General features: G+C 44.4%; 1 protein-coding gene across 5 annotated transcripts in view; it reads left to right on the forward strand.

The window, feature by feature from the left end:
• The first annotated feature begins 290 nt into the window (after positions 1–290).
• The window catches only part of LOC129823213 (phospholipase D1-like), a 28,235-nt gene continuing 10,184 nt past the window's right edge, over positions 291–18,341 (forward strand). The window contains exons 1-15 of one of the 5 annotated variants that reach the window (XM_055882073.1): positions 291–587; positions 9,116–9,290; positions 9,543–9,706; positions 9,816–9,958; positions 11,051–11,162; positions 11,250–11,315; positions 11,510–11,568; positions 11,670–11,762; positions 12,166–12,318; positions 12,488–12,637; positions 13,182–13,265; positions 13,693–13,774; positions 13,907–14,017; positions 14,294–14,479; positions 14,617–14,836. In XM_055882073.1, coding sequence (XP_055738048.1) covers positions 9,152–9,290; positions 9,543–9,706; positions 9,816–9,958; positions 11,051–11,162; positions 11,250–11,315; positions 11,510–11,568; positions 11,670–11,762; positions 12,166–12,318; positions 12,488–12,637; positions 13,182–13,265; positions 13,693–13,774; positions 13,907–14,017; positions 14,294–14,479; positions 14,617–14,836 — 1,762 coding nt within the window. In that variant the 5' untranslated portion in view covers positions 291–587; positions 9,116–9,151. Of the gene's footprint in view, positions 588–5,471; positions 5,586–9,115; positions 9,291–9,542; positions 9,707–9,815; positions 9,959–11,050; positions 11,163–11,249; positions 11,316–11,396; positions 11,430–11,509; positions 11,569–11,669; positions 11,763–12,165; positions 12,319–12,487; positions 12,638–13,181; positions 13,266–13,692; positions 13,775–13,906; positions 14,018–14,293; positions 14,480–14,616; positions 14,837–18,341 lie in introns of those variants that run through there. The other 4 variants (XM_055882074.1, XM_055882071.1, XM_055882072.1 and 1 more) reach the window with 4 other exon arrangements.

An 18,341-nucleotide genomic window follows, 5' to 3' on the forward strand; every position in this document is an offset into this window, starting at 1 on the left:
ATATCGCCCTTGAATTGAGAGAAGGAGAGAGAGAGCGCGATAAAGGCAGTATGTGAGAGATTCAAGCCGCCTCTGTGTGGAAGGTTAATGGCTGTCAATTATCAGTGAATTTTCAACACAACTGCTTTCTGATTACCAGAGGAGATAGAGAGGGGGGGGGGGGCGGTTGCCACAATCAATATTTTATTCACTGCACGTCTGGGCAGCTGAATACACACAACAGTATTGACTCCCTTTCTTTCTCCATCTCTCTCTTCCTCTTCACCTCTCTCTCTCTGACTGGGGGACATACCTATTGCGATTGACAGGTTGGTTGCGTAATTTTTTTTCTCCAGCTGAGAGGCAGAGCGAAAGAGAGAGAGAGCGAGAGAGAGAGAGAGCGCGAGAGGGACAGAGACAGACAGAGAGACAGAGAGAGAGAGAGCGAGGGGAGGGGAGGGGGGCGTGGCGTGGCGTAGTGTAGCGTGGTGTGGATGGTTCCGTCTGGCTCCGCACTCGACGTTTACTCCTCAAACCGATCACCGGGAACCCCTAATTTACCAGCCTTCAACCCGTGTGTAATTAATTACCCGATTCTACTTAATAAGGTAACTATGTTTTCATTTTCACAACCGTTATGTAGGTATTGCCTATGATGTGTATATTGTCATAAACTCCGGTTAAATTCTTTCCTTGATGACGAAGATTATTGTCTAGGAAAAGTTGAGGGAGTCTGTCCCACTCCATGGTTAATTTGTATTCGAAATCAAACAAGCAAACAAACTCTTATCCTCCAACCATAGAGAAATATCTGACTGGTCGACTCCCTTGTCAGACCGAATCAATGGGTATGGTCAGGGTTGGCTAGGTTACCTTCTAAATGTAATCATTTACAGTTACTAGTTACTTGTCCAAAATTGTAATCAGTAACGTAATTTTTGGATTAACCAAACTCAGTAACATCATATAAGTACTTTATGCTACTTTTTGATTACTTTCCCGTAAGAGGCATTAGAAGACAAGACATCTGTAAATAGCCCACCGAACTACCTCATCCCCATGTTATTTATTTCTGCTCTTTTGCACCCCAGTATCTCTACCTGCACATCATCATCTGCACATCTATCACTCCAGTGTTACTGCTAAATTGTAATTATTTTCACCTCTATGGCCTATTTATTTCCTACCTCCCTACTCTTCTACATAGATCTTTCTATTTTTATTTTATTTTGTGTTATAGACTGTAGGTTTGTTTATGTGTAACTCTGTGTTGTTGTTTTTGTCGCACTGCTTTGCTTTATCTTGGCCAGGTCGCAGTTGTAAATGAGAACTTGTTCTCAACTGGCCTACCTGGTTAAATAAAGGTGAAATAAAAAAAAGTGCATTTGGTGTGTCATCATATTGGTCTCTGACTGCTATGATGACACACCATCATAGAGTCTGGTGGAACAAACTTAAACTTGCTCCTTTTTTCAATGCTGAATTGAATGTAATTGAAAAACAGAAAGGTGTCGTATTTTTTTCCACAAAATTCCTTTCTGAATGTAAAAGTAATTCAAGAAGTAACAACTAGTTTTTCAAAAGTATCTGTAATCTGATTACAATAGTTTTTGCTGTTAACATAACTGATTACAGTTAGTGTTTTTGAAATCCAATTACATATAACTGATTGTGCAGGGGCGACCGTGATGCTGCAGTACAGTAGTCCACTGCAGATGGCCAGCTTCTTGTGTGTGTGGATTTGAAATCCGGGTCACAGCACCAATGTAGTCAACTGGGTATTGAACCTGGGTTGCCGCCCCTGTTTTACCCCTCTGATCTAAGGCCAAGTAAGGCACTTGAACCGGAATCTGTAGCACACTTAGGCTTTAGCAGAAGTAGTGTTTAGCCGTTACCCCACCACTCTGGGGTAGGAGAGAGGAAGTTGCGAAAGAGACAGTCCTGAAAAAGTCTTATTTTACAAAAGAAAAACCTAGCTCCTATTAAGGCCCTTGTGGAGATCTGAGGAAATAATAAGAGAATATTACACTGAGCCAACCAAAGGGGGGAAGGAAAGAGAGAGTTGAAGAGATGGGGAGAAAGAGAGAGGTATGGCGAGAGTGTCTTGTGGTGTTAATGTATCTCTCTCTTCTCTGGAATGGCATTCTTTATAACTTGTGTGTGTGTTTAAAGAAAATACCTGCTTTTTCAGTGTGGTTGAGTGTTCCCTAAATGTAATTTAGGGTGAAGATAATTCACTTGGAACCACTTGTCTTTTCTAGTCAGGAAAGACAACCAGGCAAACACTGTATAGGTGTGTTTGGTTGACTTTGTGGGTGTGGGCAAAAGACACGCACACACACACATACACATACACACCTCGTGGCCCAATATTGATTGCAGATACAGTGAGCTCAAGGAGCAGTAGGTGTGGGGAACAGGTCCAACCTTAGAACAACATGATCAGTTATATGTAATGACATGGACAAACACGCACACAAACACACAGTAAAGAAGTGTTGTGTGTTGGTGCACACAGTTCACTGTTTGTGTCCAATATTGGAATGTAAGCGAGTTGGTTATGAGATGGGCATCAGGGAACCTAGTCTCCCAACAACCATCAGCTGATCCCATTTCCAACCCCACCTGACAGGATCTGAAATGATGGCCTTACCAATCCTCCCAGATATAAATTGGTTGGTGATGGGCTATAGGGTCTCTCTCTCTCGATCCTTCCTTCTCTCTTCCCTTCTCTCTCTCTCTCTGTCTCTCTCTCTCTCTCTCTTCATATTGAAAGGGGAAGTGGTGTCTGTCTAGTCAGAAGTGTCATAGGATTGCAGGAAGTGAAGTGGGGCTTGTGATTCTGCATCACTGTACCATCCGATTGTTTTCTACTCAGATATTACCTAATCTACCAGCTGCAAAAACATAAACACTGTGTATTTAACACACACACACACACACACACACACACACACACACACACACGACCCTGTGCAAAGATAGTGTTTGTGTGTGTCATCCCTCTGTTGCAGGGCAGGGGAAGTTGTTAATTCCAGGTGCATGTAGCTCAGTCTACCAGAAGATGGCAGTGGTACCACAGACATGCATGTAAACAAACACTAGTGTTGTGTGCATTGCAGGGGTTCTAAAATAGTGGGTTGTGGCCAGTTCCTCATGGATTACAGCCAAACACTGTTAAACAGAGTTGTAGTTATTTGGTGGTAAGTCTTTTTAGGGGCTGCAATGGAAAAATGTTTGGGAACCTACCAAAATTGCAGAAAGTAAATTCTGTATTGTCACAAACCTATGCTAGGTCTAATATGTTTTGCAGTTAGTTGGGTGTGTATCTTATGAGTGTAGGAGGATTTGGAAATAGGCAGATGAATGTGATTCTGTAGCAGGGTGATAACATGTGATATTCCTAATTTGGGAAGTAAATAACAAAAAATGTTTGAGCACTTAGAAGTTTCGGAGGACTGAGGGAGGGGAGTGCATCTGATGATTAGTCATATGCTGGGATATCATAACAAGAGCTGATAATGCAAGACCTTTAAGTATTCTACAGTGTATGTGCATGTGCCCGTGTGTGCTGTAGAGACTGATAAGAAACCAGCCTGCTAGCCATGTCTAAACAGATTATTACAAAACAACTGAACTCCGCTGTTTGAAGTGGCTTCCTCTCTTCTCCTCTCCTCCTACCCTTCATCTGACCTGATATGAAAGGACTGTATAGGAGTTAGCAGATTTCCATTATGCACCCTCCTCCTTATATGGCATTTTACTTATGCAGTTCTTTCACGTCAGTGCAGAGGAAGGATGGAGACTATACTATTGACATGCACTCAGGAGTAATACAACAATACTCAGGCAGGCAAATCAATGACCAACCAGATCAGGTGACTAACCTGATCAATGACCAGCCTTGACCAGTTTTATTGCTTCATTAATTAGGACAACACTGGCAGATGTTGCCTATATATAAAACAAATATTCTGTCGGGATTTGAGCTTACTGCTGTTGAGAGTTGTAATAGTAGAATGCACATGGTTACATTTTGAAATGTGGTAGGGTACTGTCATTCACTGACAGACCTTGCTTTGAGAGATATTTATAACCCGTCAGAAATTTCCAGTTGATCAACTACTAGCCATGTTAGCTAGATGGGTAAATTAGGCTAACCTGCTATCTAAATCTTGTAATTATCATTGCAAGATTACTCTACCCCCCAGGGGGCCTACGTTGATTTTGTTGAGTCACTCAGGTATCATAACACACGGCCCTGGGCAAAATATGTAGATTTGCAGGAAATTAGCTTTAAAACTGCAAAAGAACACAGACACTGGACAGAGGAACTCTGCCTAGAAGGCCAGCATCCCGGAGTCGCCTCTTCACTGTTGGTGTTGAGACTGGTGTTTTGCGGGTACTATTTAATGAAGCTGGTAGTTGAGGACTTGTGAGGCGTCTGTTTCTCAAACTAGACACTCTAATGTACTTGTCCTCTCAGTTGTGGACCGGGGCCTCCCACTCCGCTTTCTATTCTGGTTAGAGCCAGTTTGCACTGTTCTGTGAAAGGAGTAGTACACAGCGTTGTATGAGATCTTCAGTTTCTTGGCAATTTCTCGCATATGGCATAGCCTTCATTTCTCAAAACAAGAATAGACTGACGAGTTTCAGAAGAAAGTTCTTTGTTTCTGGCCATTTTGAGCCTGTAATCGAACCCACAAATGCTGATGCTCCAGATACTCAACTAGTCTAAAGAAGGCCAGTTTTATTGCTTCATTAATCAGGACAACAGTTTTCAGCTGTGCGAACATAATTACAAAAGGGTTTTCTAATGATCAATTAGCCTTTTAAAACGATAAACTTGGATTAGCTAACACAACGTGCCATTGGAACACAGGGGTGATGGTTGCTGATAATGGTCCTCTGTACGCCTATGTAGATATTCCATTAAAAGTCAGCCGTTTCCAGCTACAATAGTCATTTACAACAGTATCAATGTCTCCACTGTATTTCTGATCAATTTCATGTTATTTTAATGGACAAAAAATGCGCTCTTCTTTCAAAAACAAGGACATTTCTAAGTGACCCCAAACTTTTGAACGGTAGTGTATATATATTTTTTTATTTCTTTACAAATTGATACTTGGAGTCAAATATTGATATAATATCGTCCAAAAAGAATATTGCTATAGTAACTCTATTGACCCCCCCCCATCACTCATTCGGACGTCTTTGGAAACTCATCAATGAGTCACCTGATCTTGTGAGCTAAGGCTAGGATGGATTCCATTGTCAATACCACAAAGGCACATACACACACTTACACGTGGGTGGTGTGTAGACGGTTCCCAGGGATAGGAGATCCCAGAAATGAATCTCACCCCCAGCTCCCCATTGGCCGTCTGTCAGTGATTGACATGTCTTTGTCCAATAGTTCTACCCTAGGCCCCACCTCATCCTCCCTCCCTCTATTCCTTCTCTCACATTCACTCCAACTCGCAGCTAGAGTACAGTTAGATCTGCCGTCTTCCAACAGAGAGAGAGAGAGTGTGTGTTATCTGACGTGAGAGAATAGGACAGGCTCGGAAATCATGGGGTTCCCACACCCCGAGTGGGTACAGGTCAGTGAAACACTGTCACTGTGTGTGTCTGACTCTGTCTCTTTCTATTCATCTTTCCCTCTCTCTGTCTGTCTTTTCATAGCTCAGGAAAAGGTGTGTTTTGTTACTGTTGGCTTTCTTTTATAATTGAAGTTGCTGTGTGTGTGTGTGTCTTGCATTACTTTGTCTGAGTGTGTTTGTGAGAGAACTCTGCATGCTGCCACCTGGCTGGTGAGAGATCCAGAGTGGTGGTTGGTGGGAGGTCATCGGCCTTGGCCTCCCCAATTAGAGTGAGTGCCTGCTGTACATCTAGTGTTGTCCCTTGGACTCAAGCATGCAACACAATTTCATAAGAAACTATCAGTCAACTCCTATTGACCCACAGTAGACTACTAACCCCCGTTTCTTTGTCAGAAATATGAACTGATATATGAACTTTATTTGAATTTTGTATCTTTCATTTGCCACCCTCCTTTCTCTCCTCCTAATCTTCCTCCTTTCTCAGTGGCTACTCCCTGCAGCACCGGTCTAACTGGAACCATTGTTAAATGTTTGTCACTGTGAATATCGCAGCTGCACACACCTCACACTTCTCTCTCTCTCAATAGAGAAAGAAATACTTTTTTTAAATGAAGAGTTGGGGGAATTTCTCTTTTACTTTCTAAAACAATTCTGCAAGTTCATAAAGACACACAGACATATGTCCAGAGGTGTGTGTGTGTTTAGGAGGTATGGTATTAGTTGTAGGTGGCTTTCCTGCTGTTGTGTCCTTATTTACAGAAAACAACATTTATAGAGCACAGTGTGTGTATGTTTTTAATACCTAAATGAAAGTGTGTGTGTGTAGGGTAATACAGTACGGTACATGCAGGTAACGGAAGCATGAGTATTTGCATGAAGTGAGCGTTATTTCCATACGGAGTGAATGAGTGAAAGCAGAGGGAGTGAATGAGTGAAAGCAGAGGGAGTGAATGAGTGAAAGCAGAGGGAGTGAATGAGTGAAAGCAGAGGGAGTGAATGAGTGAAAGCAGAGGGAGTGAATGAGTGAAAGCAGAGGGAGTGAATGAGTGAAAGCAGAGGGAGTGAATGAGTGAAAGCAGAGGGAGTGAATGGAAGTGTGTGTAGACTCTCTCTGTTTCTCCAGGAACCATTTTAGGAAATTAATGCCATGATAAAGGGGAGACCTTGCCAGGAGGGCGCACCCACACTCACACACATGCTTGTACATGCAAGCATGCACACACACACACACACTGCAGCTCTGTTAGTAGGACACCAGGTTGCTGATCTTGCCATGCTCTTTTTCTGGGTCAGTCTGTTTGGAGCCATCTCTCTAATCTCTCACTTGTTTCACCATGTCTGAGCAGCTCACCTGCCTCAATGTTTCTGTCAACACACACTTACTCTCAGATAGTCATAAACGTGTTCAGGAGCGCATGTCTGACCAGTTTTAGATTATTTGAATCTGCTGTTTAGGTTTTTAAAGAACACACACAAATAATGCTGGATTAAACATCACACTGCTGTGTCATACCTCCACCTTTGTCCTGTTTCTCTCTGTTTAGTGTCTGCTCTGTGACCAGGAAGGGAGAAAGGGATGTAGAGAGATGAGATATAATTAACTTTATCTTTAAATAAAGCTGGAATCCGTAGCTGTGAAACTGCCAAGTCCATTTGCAATATTACAACAAAGACTTTACTTCAAACCAAGAACATTGTTTTTTTTCCCATCAGACATCAGTGAACACGCAATAGAACAGCAGAGTGATTTTATAACAAAGATGCTCCCTTTCCTAAACAAAATAAAAACAAATGCACCTGGGGTGACTGTTTCACCTTATGCGGATCTCAAATCAAATTGTGTTTGTCAGATGCTTCATAAACAACAGGTGTAGATGTAACCGGTGTGAAATGGCTAGCGGGATGCGCGCTAATAGCGTTTCAATCGGTGACGTCACTCGCTCTGAGACCTTGAAGTCGTTGTTCCCATTGCTCTGCAAGGGCTGCAGCTTTTGTGGAGCGATGGGTAACGATGTTTCGAGGGTGGCTGTTGTCGATGTGTGCAGAGGGTCCCTGGTTTGAGCCCAGGTAGGGGCGAGGAGAGGGACGGAAGCTAATCTGTTACATTGACTAACAGTGAAATGCTTACTTACGGGTCCTTCCCAACAATTTAGAGAGAAAAAAAGAACAGGAGTAATAAATACACAATAAGTAATGTAAACTGGGCTATATACACTTAGTACCAGTACCGAGTCGATGTGCATGGGTACGAGGTAATTGAGCTCCTTGCGGTCTGATGCCAAGCCGTTGCCATACCAAGCGGTGTTGTAGCCAGTCAAGATGCTCTTAATGGTGCAGCTGTATACCTTTTTGAGGATCTGAGGGCCCATTCCAAATCTTTTCAGCCTCCTGAGGGGGAAGAGGCGTTGTCGTGTCTTCTTCACAACTGTCTTGGTGTGTGTGGATTATGATCATTCCTTAGTGATGTGGACACTGAGGAACTTGAAGCTCTCGACCTGCTCCACTACAGCCCTGACGATGTGGATGGGGCCATGTTCTGCCCTCCTTTTCCTGTAGTCCACGTTCAGCTCCTTTGTCTTGCTGACGTTGAGGGAGAGGTTGTTGTCCTGGCACCACACTTCCAGGTCTCTGACCTCCTCCCTATAGGCTGTCTCATCGTTGTCGGTGATCAGGCCTTCCACCATCATGTTGTCAGCAAACTTAATGATGGTGTTGGAGTCGTGCATGGCCACGCGGTCGTGGGTGAACAGGGAGTATAGGACGGGACTAAGCACGCACCCCTGAGGGGCCCCCGTGTAAAATATTGTCCCATGTACATTGTGTAATTTACTGATGGGCCCTAACTAGCCCCATGGGGATATCCCTGGTCAGTACGATCGGGTCGTGTACCGCTGCGCTCTGAATTGATGATTACTTGGGTGCTGCCAGCTGTGGGCATGTGGACAGGATTGAAATAAACGCAATCCAGGGAAAACTGTTCTGTTGCCTTCATTCAGGGACATACCATATTTTCCTAATCATCTCGCAAATCTCTGTTGTGACTTTATGGTCAAAATTATCCTATTTACACTTTAGTCAATTTTGACACTAATATTTTTTTACGATGCCACATATGCAATTTTCAAAATAATTTTATTTTTTGGTTCAGTTGGACTTTAAGGAGAGCGGAAGCAGCCTTGTTATATTTTAGCAATAAGCCGTGGCTTACAGAGAAGACAGCCTATGGCAACAGCGTGTGAATTCCATTGTTTCCTCCTCTTCTCGTTGTCTTTAGCCTGCTACTACAGGCCATTCCTGATGTGCTGCTATTCACCAGTTCCCATTCAAACACTCTTACCAGCCTTTATCTGCATATTTACACACACACACACAACCTACTGCCATGGGGGGTAACAGTAACACTAAGGTTGCAGTCAGATTCCATTGACGTTGCTTCCATTGTCATTGACGTCACGTTGTCTACTTGGTCTCTCTGTCTGTCCCTGTCTCTCCCTATCTCCCTCCCCCCTCCCCCTCTGCCTGTTCACCAGGTGAGCCCTGGGCACCGAGCGTGCTAGCCAATAACCATGCTGCGCCAATCTGAGCCTACCAATAGCACGTTGCACCTGGTTGCTACGGATATGAGTGAAATCATGGAGAATTTGGACACTCGTGAGCTGTACCTAGGAGACGGGGAATATGACACTACAGACTTTAAACTCCCAGGTAGGGTGTGTGTGTGCACATGTGAGTGTGTGTACATGTGAGTGTGTGTGCAAATGTTTTATTCATTGATTGATGGATTAGTTTATAAGAAGACAGTTTTACCTATCTAACTATTTATAACATATTCATGAGCAACAAAGTGTGTGTAGTGTGGGCAGGTAAGTTTTGCTCAAGGTTTTGGTTGACAGTGAGGAATGTTATGTCTTAGAGAAGTGTGTGTGTGTAGTTTCTGATGTGTGTGTGTTCCCCCAGAGGAGCGTCGGGGCTTTGCGTCTGTCTACAATACTGTGGGGTTTAAGGAGGCGGAGGCCAAGGTGTTTCTCTCCTCTCCCATCACCGCTAAGATACTAGAAGTGGAGAGATTCACCTCTGCACAGGACCGCTTCAATATCACCTCACAGCGCAGTGTCAACAAGGTACACACGCACATACCTCAGCAAAGCACCACAACACACACAAACACACACACACACACACACAGACACTCACTCAGCCATACCCTTTATATTTTTCCTGTCTGTGTAGAGTCTGCCTGCGGTATTTAAGATTGAAATGAGACATGGAGAGTTCAGCTGGGTGGTCAAGAGGAAGGAGAAACACTTCATGGACCTCCACAGAGAACTGCTCCGATACAAGACTTTCATGAGAATACCACTACCCTCCCGCAGGTACACACGCACTCACACAGACACTCACACAGACACACACACAGACACACACGCACGCACGCACGCACGCACACACGCACAGACACACGCACGCACGCACACACAGACACACACACAGACACACACACAGACATACACACAGACACACACACAGACACACACACAGACACACACACAGACACACACACACACACACACACCTGTTTGTTTTACTATCCTTGTGGGGACCAAAAAATTGATTCCCATTTTTAAAATCAAATTTTTACTTTTTACCCCTAAACCTAACCCTTAACCCTTAACCCCTCACCCTAATCCTAACTCTAATTGGAACTCTAAACCTAACCCCTAAGCCTAAAATAGCCTTTTTCCTTCTGGGGACTAGCGAAATGTTCCCACTTGTCCAAGTGTTCCTTCTTTTACTGTCCTTGTGAGGACTTCTGGTCCCCACAAGGATAGTAAAACCAAAAATACACACACACACAGGTACTATCAAAGATGTTGAAACTGAGGGGCCTCCCGGGTGGCGCAGTGGTCTAGGGCACTGCATCGCAGTGCTAACTGCGCCAACAGAGTCTCTGGGTTCGCGCCCAGGCTCTGTCGCAGCCGGCCGCGACCGGGAGGTCCGTGGGGCGATGCACAATTGGCATAGCATCGTCCGGGGTAGGGAGGGTTTGGCCGGTAGGGATATCCTTGTCTCATCGCGCTCCAGCGACTCCTGTGGCGGGCCGGGCGTAGTGCGCGCCAACCAAGGGGGGCCAGGTACACGGTGTTTCCTCCGACACATTGGTGCGGCTGGCTTCCGGGTTGGAGGCGCGCTGTGTTAAGAAGCAGTACGGCTGGTTGGGTTGTGCTTCGGAGGACGCATGGCTTTCGACCTTCGTCTCTCCCGAGCCCGTACGGGAGTTGTAGCGATGAGACAAGATAGTAATTACTAGCGATTGGATACCACGAAAAATTGGGGAGAAAATGGGATAACATTTTTTTTTTAAAGAAGAAAAAAAAAGATGTTGAAACTGAAAATACACTAACAATTTCCTATTGACTCCCTCTCTCCTCTCCTATTTCTCTCTCCATCCTTTCTCTCTCTTCCAGCCACACAGTGAGAAGGCATAGTGTTCGGAGGTCAGAGGTCAGGGCCATGCCCACTCTGCCACGGGGGAGCGGGGATGAGCTGGCCCGTGAGGAACAGGTGTCCAGCAGGAGGGTACGCCATTCGGCAAACACATTTGTCAATCACCTGTTAATCACCTGCTCTACTCTTCCTAAAACGGTATGTCTTTATTGGTTACAGAAAGCATTGGAGGACTACCTGAACAAGCTGCTGAAGATGTCTATGTACAGAAACTACCATGCTACGGTGAGACACATACACACACTGCTGGAGATGTCTATGTACAGAAACTACCATGCTACGGTGAGACACATACACACACTGCTGAAGATGTCTATGTACAGAAACTACCATGCTACGGTGAGACACATACACACACTGCTGGAGATGTCCACGCTACGAGGATATGTCCAACTTTCAAATGTTCTTGTTTCTCTCAGATGGAGTTTATAGATGTCAGCCAGCTATCCTTCATCCATGATCTGGGACCTAAAGGCTTGTGAGTAGCTCTACACTATCTACTGTAACTAACTACTCATCACCACCATGATACTTCAGTCAGGAAGAGAAGTCTTCTACTTTTTCTCTTCATTTCCCCAGAGAAGGGATGGTGTACAAGCGGTCAGGTGGTCATCGTATCCCAGGACTTAACTGCTGTGGTCATAGCAAGATGTGCTACCGCTGGTCCAAACGGTCAGTACCCTGAGTAATAGATGAAATATCAAGATGTGCTACCGCTGATCCAAACGGTCAGTACCCTGAATAATAGATGAAATATCAAGATGTGCTACCGCTGATCCAAACGGTCAGTACCCTGAGTAATAGATGAAATATCAAGATGTGCTACCGCTGGTCCATACGGTCAGTACCCTGAATAATAGATGAAATATCAAGATGTGCTACCGCTGATCCAAACGGTCAGTATCCTGAGTAATAGATGAAATATCAAGATGTGCTACCGCTGATCCAAACGGTCAGTACCCTGAATAATAGATGAAATATCAAAGTCTGAGAATGATTCTATCCTCCTCTTACTGCTCCAGCTGATACTGCTAGGCTGTGCTTTAGTAATAAACTCTAGTGTCTGTCTGTCTAGCTGGTTGGTGGTGAAGGATTCGTTCCTCCTCTACATGAAGCCAGACTCGGGAGCCATTGCCTTTGTTCTCCTGGTGGATAAAGAGTTCTGCATCAAAATGGACTCCAAAGACACAGAGACCAGACACGGAGTACGGATTGATAGCCTTTCCAGGTGGGTGGGTTTGAGTAAGATGCTGGTTGTAAAAATAAAAAAAACGTAGGTTGCCACCTCACCAAAGAGTATTAAAAAAACGGAAATCTACAGAAATTATTCAGACAATCATTGAGTAAAAAGGAGTTTACACAATCAGTGTTTTTGTGTGTGTGTGTATATTCTGCAGGGCCCTGGTGTTGAAATGCAGCAGCTACAGACATGCCAGGTGGTGGGGTCAGGCCATCGAGGGCTTCGTCCAGAAACATGGCTCTGCCTTCCTGACCGACCACCGCTTTGGTTCCTTCGCCCGACAGGAGCACAACATCCCAGCCAAATGGTATCCACGGCTACACCACAATCATTAAACCACGACACGTTTAATACAGTCAGAGTTAAACAACACCCCAGTCTGAACATTAAGTGAGAACAATGCAGAATATATATTTAAAATGGGAAATTACTCTGGGAATGTATTTTTTCAAGACACATTTACTGTACACACCAAAGTCCCAGTAGAGCATAAAGGCCAGCTAGTGTGGCAGGTGGGTTATCCCAGGTAATCCCAGGTACACTTTGGCCCAGGTACAGTTTGGCCCAGTTACAGCCCTTAAAGGTATCTGTCTCACTGGAGTAACCTGACACAAAGGGAGGGAAAGTGACACTGGGCTTCTCATCACCTGTCACCTGCTGTGGCAACACTATACTGTCTGTGTGAGACATGGAGGGGGTGTGTGCAACAGTGAAAGTCTCTGGTGGGTGTATGCTTGCGTGCGTGGGAAAGTTTGTGTGTCTGTTTACCCGAGAGAGAGAGTGAGTGTGTGTATGAAAGAGAGACCGCACTGTGTTTTAAGTGTGTGACTATAATATAACTCTGTTTATAGGTATGTGAATGGGAAGACCTACATGGCCGATGTGGCCGACGCTCTGGAGGAGGCTGAAGAAGAGATCTTCATCACTGACTGGTGGTACGTGTGGGTTGTTTACAGTGTGTGTGTGTGTGTGTGTGTGTGTGTGTGTGTGTGTGTGTGTGTGTGTGTGTGTGTGTGTGTGTCTGCATATGGAGAGCACAGAGCGGTCACACCTCCAAGGCAGACTGTGGTCAAACAGATGGGTTACAATCAGAGACCTGGAATACTGTTACACCCACCCCACACAGCTGTCAGCCGCCAGTGTGTGGACATCTCACATTTGTTTACCCTCAGAGCCTGGTTCCTCTCTAGGTTCCTTCCTAGATTCCTGCCATTCTAGGGAGTTTTTCCTAGCCACCATGCTTCTACATCTGCAATGCTTGCTGTTTGGGGTTTTAGGCTGGGTTTCTGTATAGCACTTTGACATCGGCTGAGGTAAAAAGGGCTTTATAAAATACATTTGATTGTATGTGTGTGTTTTCAGGCTGAGCCCTGAGATCTTTATGAAGAGACCGGTTGTCGAGGGAAACCGCTGGCGCCTTGACTGCATCCTGAGACGCAAAGCGGTGAGCAACAAAATGCTGTCTCATTGGTCCATTCGCACCCCTCAAACTGCCTTAGTGTGGATCTTATCATTGATTAAATGATTTGATTATGTGGTGATTAGTAACGGTGTCTCTGTCTTTCTTTCCCTATAGCAACAGGGAGTGCGTATCTTTGTGATGCTGTATAAGGAGGTAGAGCTAGCTCTGGGCATCAACAGTGAATACAGCAAGAGAACACTAATGCACCTCCACCCCAATGTCAAGGTAGGTGTGTGTGTGAAATGTGTTTACAGTGTGTTTATAGAGCATAGGAGGTTGGTGGCACCTTAATTGGGGAGGACGGGCTTGTGGTAGCGGAATGTCTGGAGCGGAATAGATGGAATGGTATCAAATACATCAAACACATGGGTTCCATGTGTTTTTGATGCCATTCCATTCACTCCATTCCAGCCATTATTATGAGCCGTCCTCCCCTCAGTAGCCTCCACTGGTATAGAGGTATCCTTTTATGTAGTAAAAGTGTGTGTGTTTCTTCTGTAGGTGATGCGTCATCCGGACCATGTCTCCTCCTCTGTATACCTGTGGGCGCATCACGAGAAGATCATCATCATCGACCAATCAGTGGCCTTCGTGGGTGGGATCGACCTGGCGTACGGTCGCTGGGATGACAGAGAGCACCGTCTGACGGACGTGGGGAGTGTGACGCGCTCTGTAGCCCTGGAGCAGGTCAGACACACAACCACACACACACACAGTCTGAGTGTCACATGATCACTAGCCAACATAGAGCATGTGAGGATCAGACATCCACACCAACTTTCCTCTCGATCTGTCTTTCTGTCTCCTGCCTCCTGTCTCCACAGGCTGAGGGTTCCTCCTTCAAGATGGCCACCGCACTGACCAGTAGTTCTGCCCCTAGCAATGGGAAGGGTGCTGCTGCCCTGGTAGTGGACTCAGGGGACCAGCCCAAGTTGAAGGGGCTGGGGAGAATCAGGAGGACAGGGTTCAGTATGAAGAGACACCTGCAGAAACATGGACTGGCCCACGCCGACTCTGTTAGCAGTGTGGATAGCTCAGAAGAGAGTGAGTCCGTACATGCACATGTCATAAACACATGCAGAAGCTAAACTTTGCCCAAATTGTTGTATTTTACTGAGTAATTTGCTGCTTTGTGTATCTAACCGTCGTGCCTAACTGTTTTGAATGTTTAACATCACTAACTCTTCTCTACTAACTACTCAACACAATGCTACATTGATGCTGGTGCTCTGCTTATCACTTGGTAAACAATACCAATGTTAGCATAGCAAACTACTCAGTTCACGCTAGCATTATGTAGATAGTAGAATCAGATCTGAAGCATCCGTTTGGAACTTTCACTCACCACCAAATATGGTGATGAGAGGAAGTCCAGCGGGCTGTGGGAGAAGATGGAGCTAGATGAAACTTGGCGGACATTCTGCTAACTTTCAGATCGATTAATCTCGATGCAGTTATCTGTTCCCAAAACTAGAATGTGTTACGAACAGATTGCACTAACATTTGTAGACTTGACCATTTGCCAAAGTTTTTTTTTAAATGCGTTGTTTAGAAGGAGTGAAAGGGCAAATTGAGTTATTGCACACACGGAATTCACAGAGAAGGAAAATATGCAACTACATGCTAAAACGCGCCAATAGGATCTCGCTAGCTCATGCTTGGCTCTGCCCACCTCCTTGCTTGTTCTTCCCACTGTGCTTCATTTGCTCCCATTGGAAACAACGCCAATGCGATATCTTTGGTTAGTTACCAGTATCTTTGGTACTACAATACTAGCTCGCTATCCCCATTTTGATCTGGAGTCTCCCAGAATTAGAAATTCACGCACTAGCACGCATTTAGAGACCATGTACTTCAGGTGCAGAGAGAGGGACAGGACCATAGTCTGCAGAGGTTAAATGGCAGTCTGTGTGTCCAGGTTGGACGAACAGCGTCAACAGCCAACACAATCTGATCCTTACTAGAGGGGTGGAGCTGAGACTGGCCCCTCCCATTGGGTTGGCACAGGCTGGTGAGTGAGTCTCTGATTGGAAGATGCGCTGTGGGATCGGGGCTTCGACTGTCCCGCTGCTAAACTCATCACCCAGTGTGCTTTGCAGTGTTCATCACCTGTGTCTCTCTGAAAGAGTGCAAATATCTCAGGGGCCTCATTTATAACGTTGTGTAAATTTTATATGAAATATCTGTAAAGACTGAGCATGCACCAAAATATTGAGATTGATCAGCTTGGCGCATGCCTGCCATAAATAGGCATGTTTCCCATTATAAATCAGACCTGTTGTGAAACTGCGTGTGTGAACAAGCATTATAACTCCGCCTGAAAACCCCCATCATTCGCCTGTTATGGTGACAAAGGCACCCTTATTTGCTGTATACTTTGTAATTATTGTTTGATATTATTGATTTTGGCAGAATGTTTTCTTTTGCGGTGACATCTGACCGTGTCTGAAAGACAAACTATTCCACATTATTGTGGACCTGTAAACAGATCGTTTGAATTCACTAATGTTTTGCATTTTACTATTTCCCGAACCTAAATATGCTGCACTGCCCGCGAATTCTGAAACATTGTCTACTCAGGAACAAAAATGTAAACTACAATGGGCCTACTTACAGTGGTAGTTAACACACTTCAATGCTAAATATCAACTGTCTGTTCACCTGTTAAACTCTGTATGTTATAAAACGTGCTCCCGTTCGGATGCAGAGAGCAATAACCTGAAAGTATAATAGCCTATCTATTAGGCACAATGAGAGATGCGCATATTAAGTTATTGCATGGCTACTTCAGGAATATGAACTCATGCTAGAAAAGGTGAGGAATTTATTCTGCAATGGCTATGGTATGTATATATCTATGTATTATGTAGGCTATTATGTTTGTAATTTAAATATTATTTACTCAAGAAATGTTACATTAGGCTACAATATTCAGGCGTAGTCTACAAACGTCATTGGAAAATGTGAACCATCGGTACGCATAGAGCAAAATACTTAAAAAGCGTATCTGTTTATTTGCTACTGTGAAGTGGGTCCAATTAAGAGAGATGGGAAGAATGGTAGCCTGTCCTACCTTGTTGTATGCCTATAGGCTATTTCAGGTGTAGCAAGTATTAAAAACATCCCAGTCAGACAAGGTTTTATTCTGCAATGATTGTGGAAATTAAATTAACAATAGGAAATAGATGATTATTTTAGAATGCAAAGATAAAATAAATAGATTTTCGCTCTTCTAACTAATGGCAAATGATTGCATCTTATTATATTTAGCTTCTTGTTTTTTTTGTTCTAAATAAAACTGTCATCATATATTGTCAATGCGTACTGGGAGCGGAGTCAGGTGCAAGAGAGCAGAGAGTTGTGAACAGGCGCACACTTTATTTAGGCAGGAGAAACCAACAGACGAACGCCACTGCGTCAAAACCTCCAGCCAATTGGCAAAAGTGCAAACGTGCAAACAGTCACAATAATATGTACAAACAAATAAACATACCTCGTGAAATAAAACACGGGATAAACGCATACCAGTAAAGCGCATCAAAATAGACACATAACACAAAACAATCTCACACAAAGACATGAGGGGGAACAGAGGAATAAATACATGTAGTGTGATTGGGGAATGAAAACCAGGTGTGCAGGGAACAAGACAAAACAAATGGATAAATGAAAATGGAGCAGCGATGGCTAGAAAGCCGGTGAAGTCGGCCACCGAATGCCGCCCGAACAAGGAGAGGAGCCGACTTCGGCGGAAGTGGTGACACATATTCCTGCTCAAGGCTAGTCTACCGTTGCCTATTTGCAATGCAATACTTCAACCAATAGAAACTGTGCGTACACATGGTCTGAAGTTTACGGGAGGATAAGCACATTCTAACATAAATTTCAGATTTTATAAATGCCGACTTTTGCGTGAAAACTGGTGCACGCATGTTTTGGGGCATATTTTGTGTGTATGGCAATGTTTATAAATGAGGCCCCAGGTCTTTCTACACCGTGTGGCATGGCGTGGCCTGGCGTGGCATGAGAGTGTGTGCTCATGTCAAAACTTTGTTTGTACAAGGTCAATAAGAATCCCCCATGATGCAGACTAGGGCCTCTGCAGTGTGTTTTTATGGCAGAAGAATTTCAAGGAATGTGGAGGAGGCAAAGACCCACCCAGACATATTATCCCTCAAAATGGCAGCTTACTGCAGCTTGCACACACACACCTGGCTGTGGTTATGCCTGGGAATGTTCAGATGTTTTCCTCAGATCACTATGTTTTTACTACTGTGAATGATCATCTGGGCACAATAGTACTCAACTGTGTAGCTAGACTCAGACAAGACCGCTGCTGCTGGTAAATGAGCTGACTTATCTGTCTGAAACAGGGTGGACTGTAACTCTATGTCATGGCTGTTTGGGTGTGGGGTGTGTTCTCTCTCTGTGTGTGTGTGTCCGTCCGTTTGGGGAATATTTTGACTCAACTGTCTTTCTGTCCACTGTTTGTTTAATGCATTGAGGAAACAAATCCTTATACAACTAATTTAAACCTTGAAACTAACTA

The sequence above is a fragment of the Salvelinus fontinalis genome, chromosome 25 (assembly GCF_029448725.1).
Source record: "Salvelinus fontinalis isolate EN_2023a chromosome 25, ASM2944872v1, whole genome shotgun sequence".
NCBI classification, from domain to species: Eukaryota; Metazoa; Chordata; class Actinopteri; order Salmoniformes; family Salmonidae; genus Salvelinus; species Salvelinus fontinalis.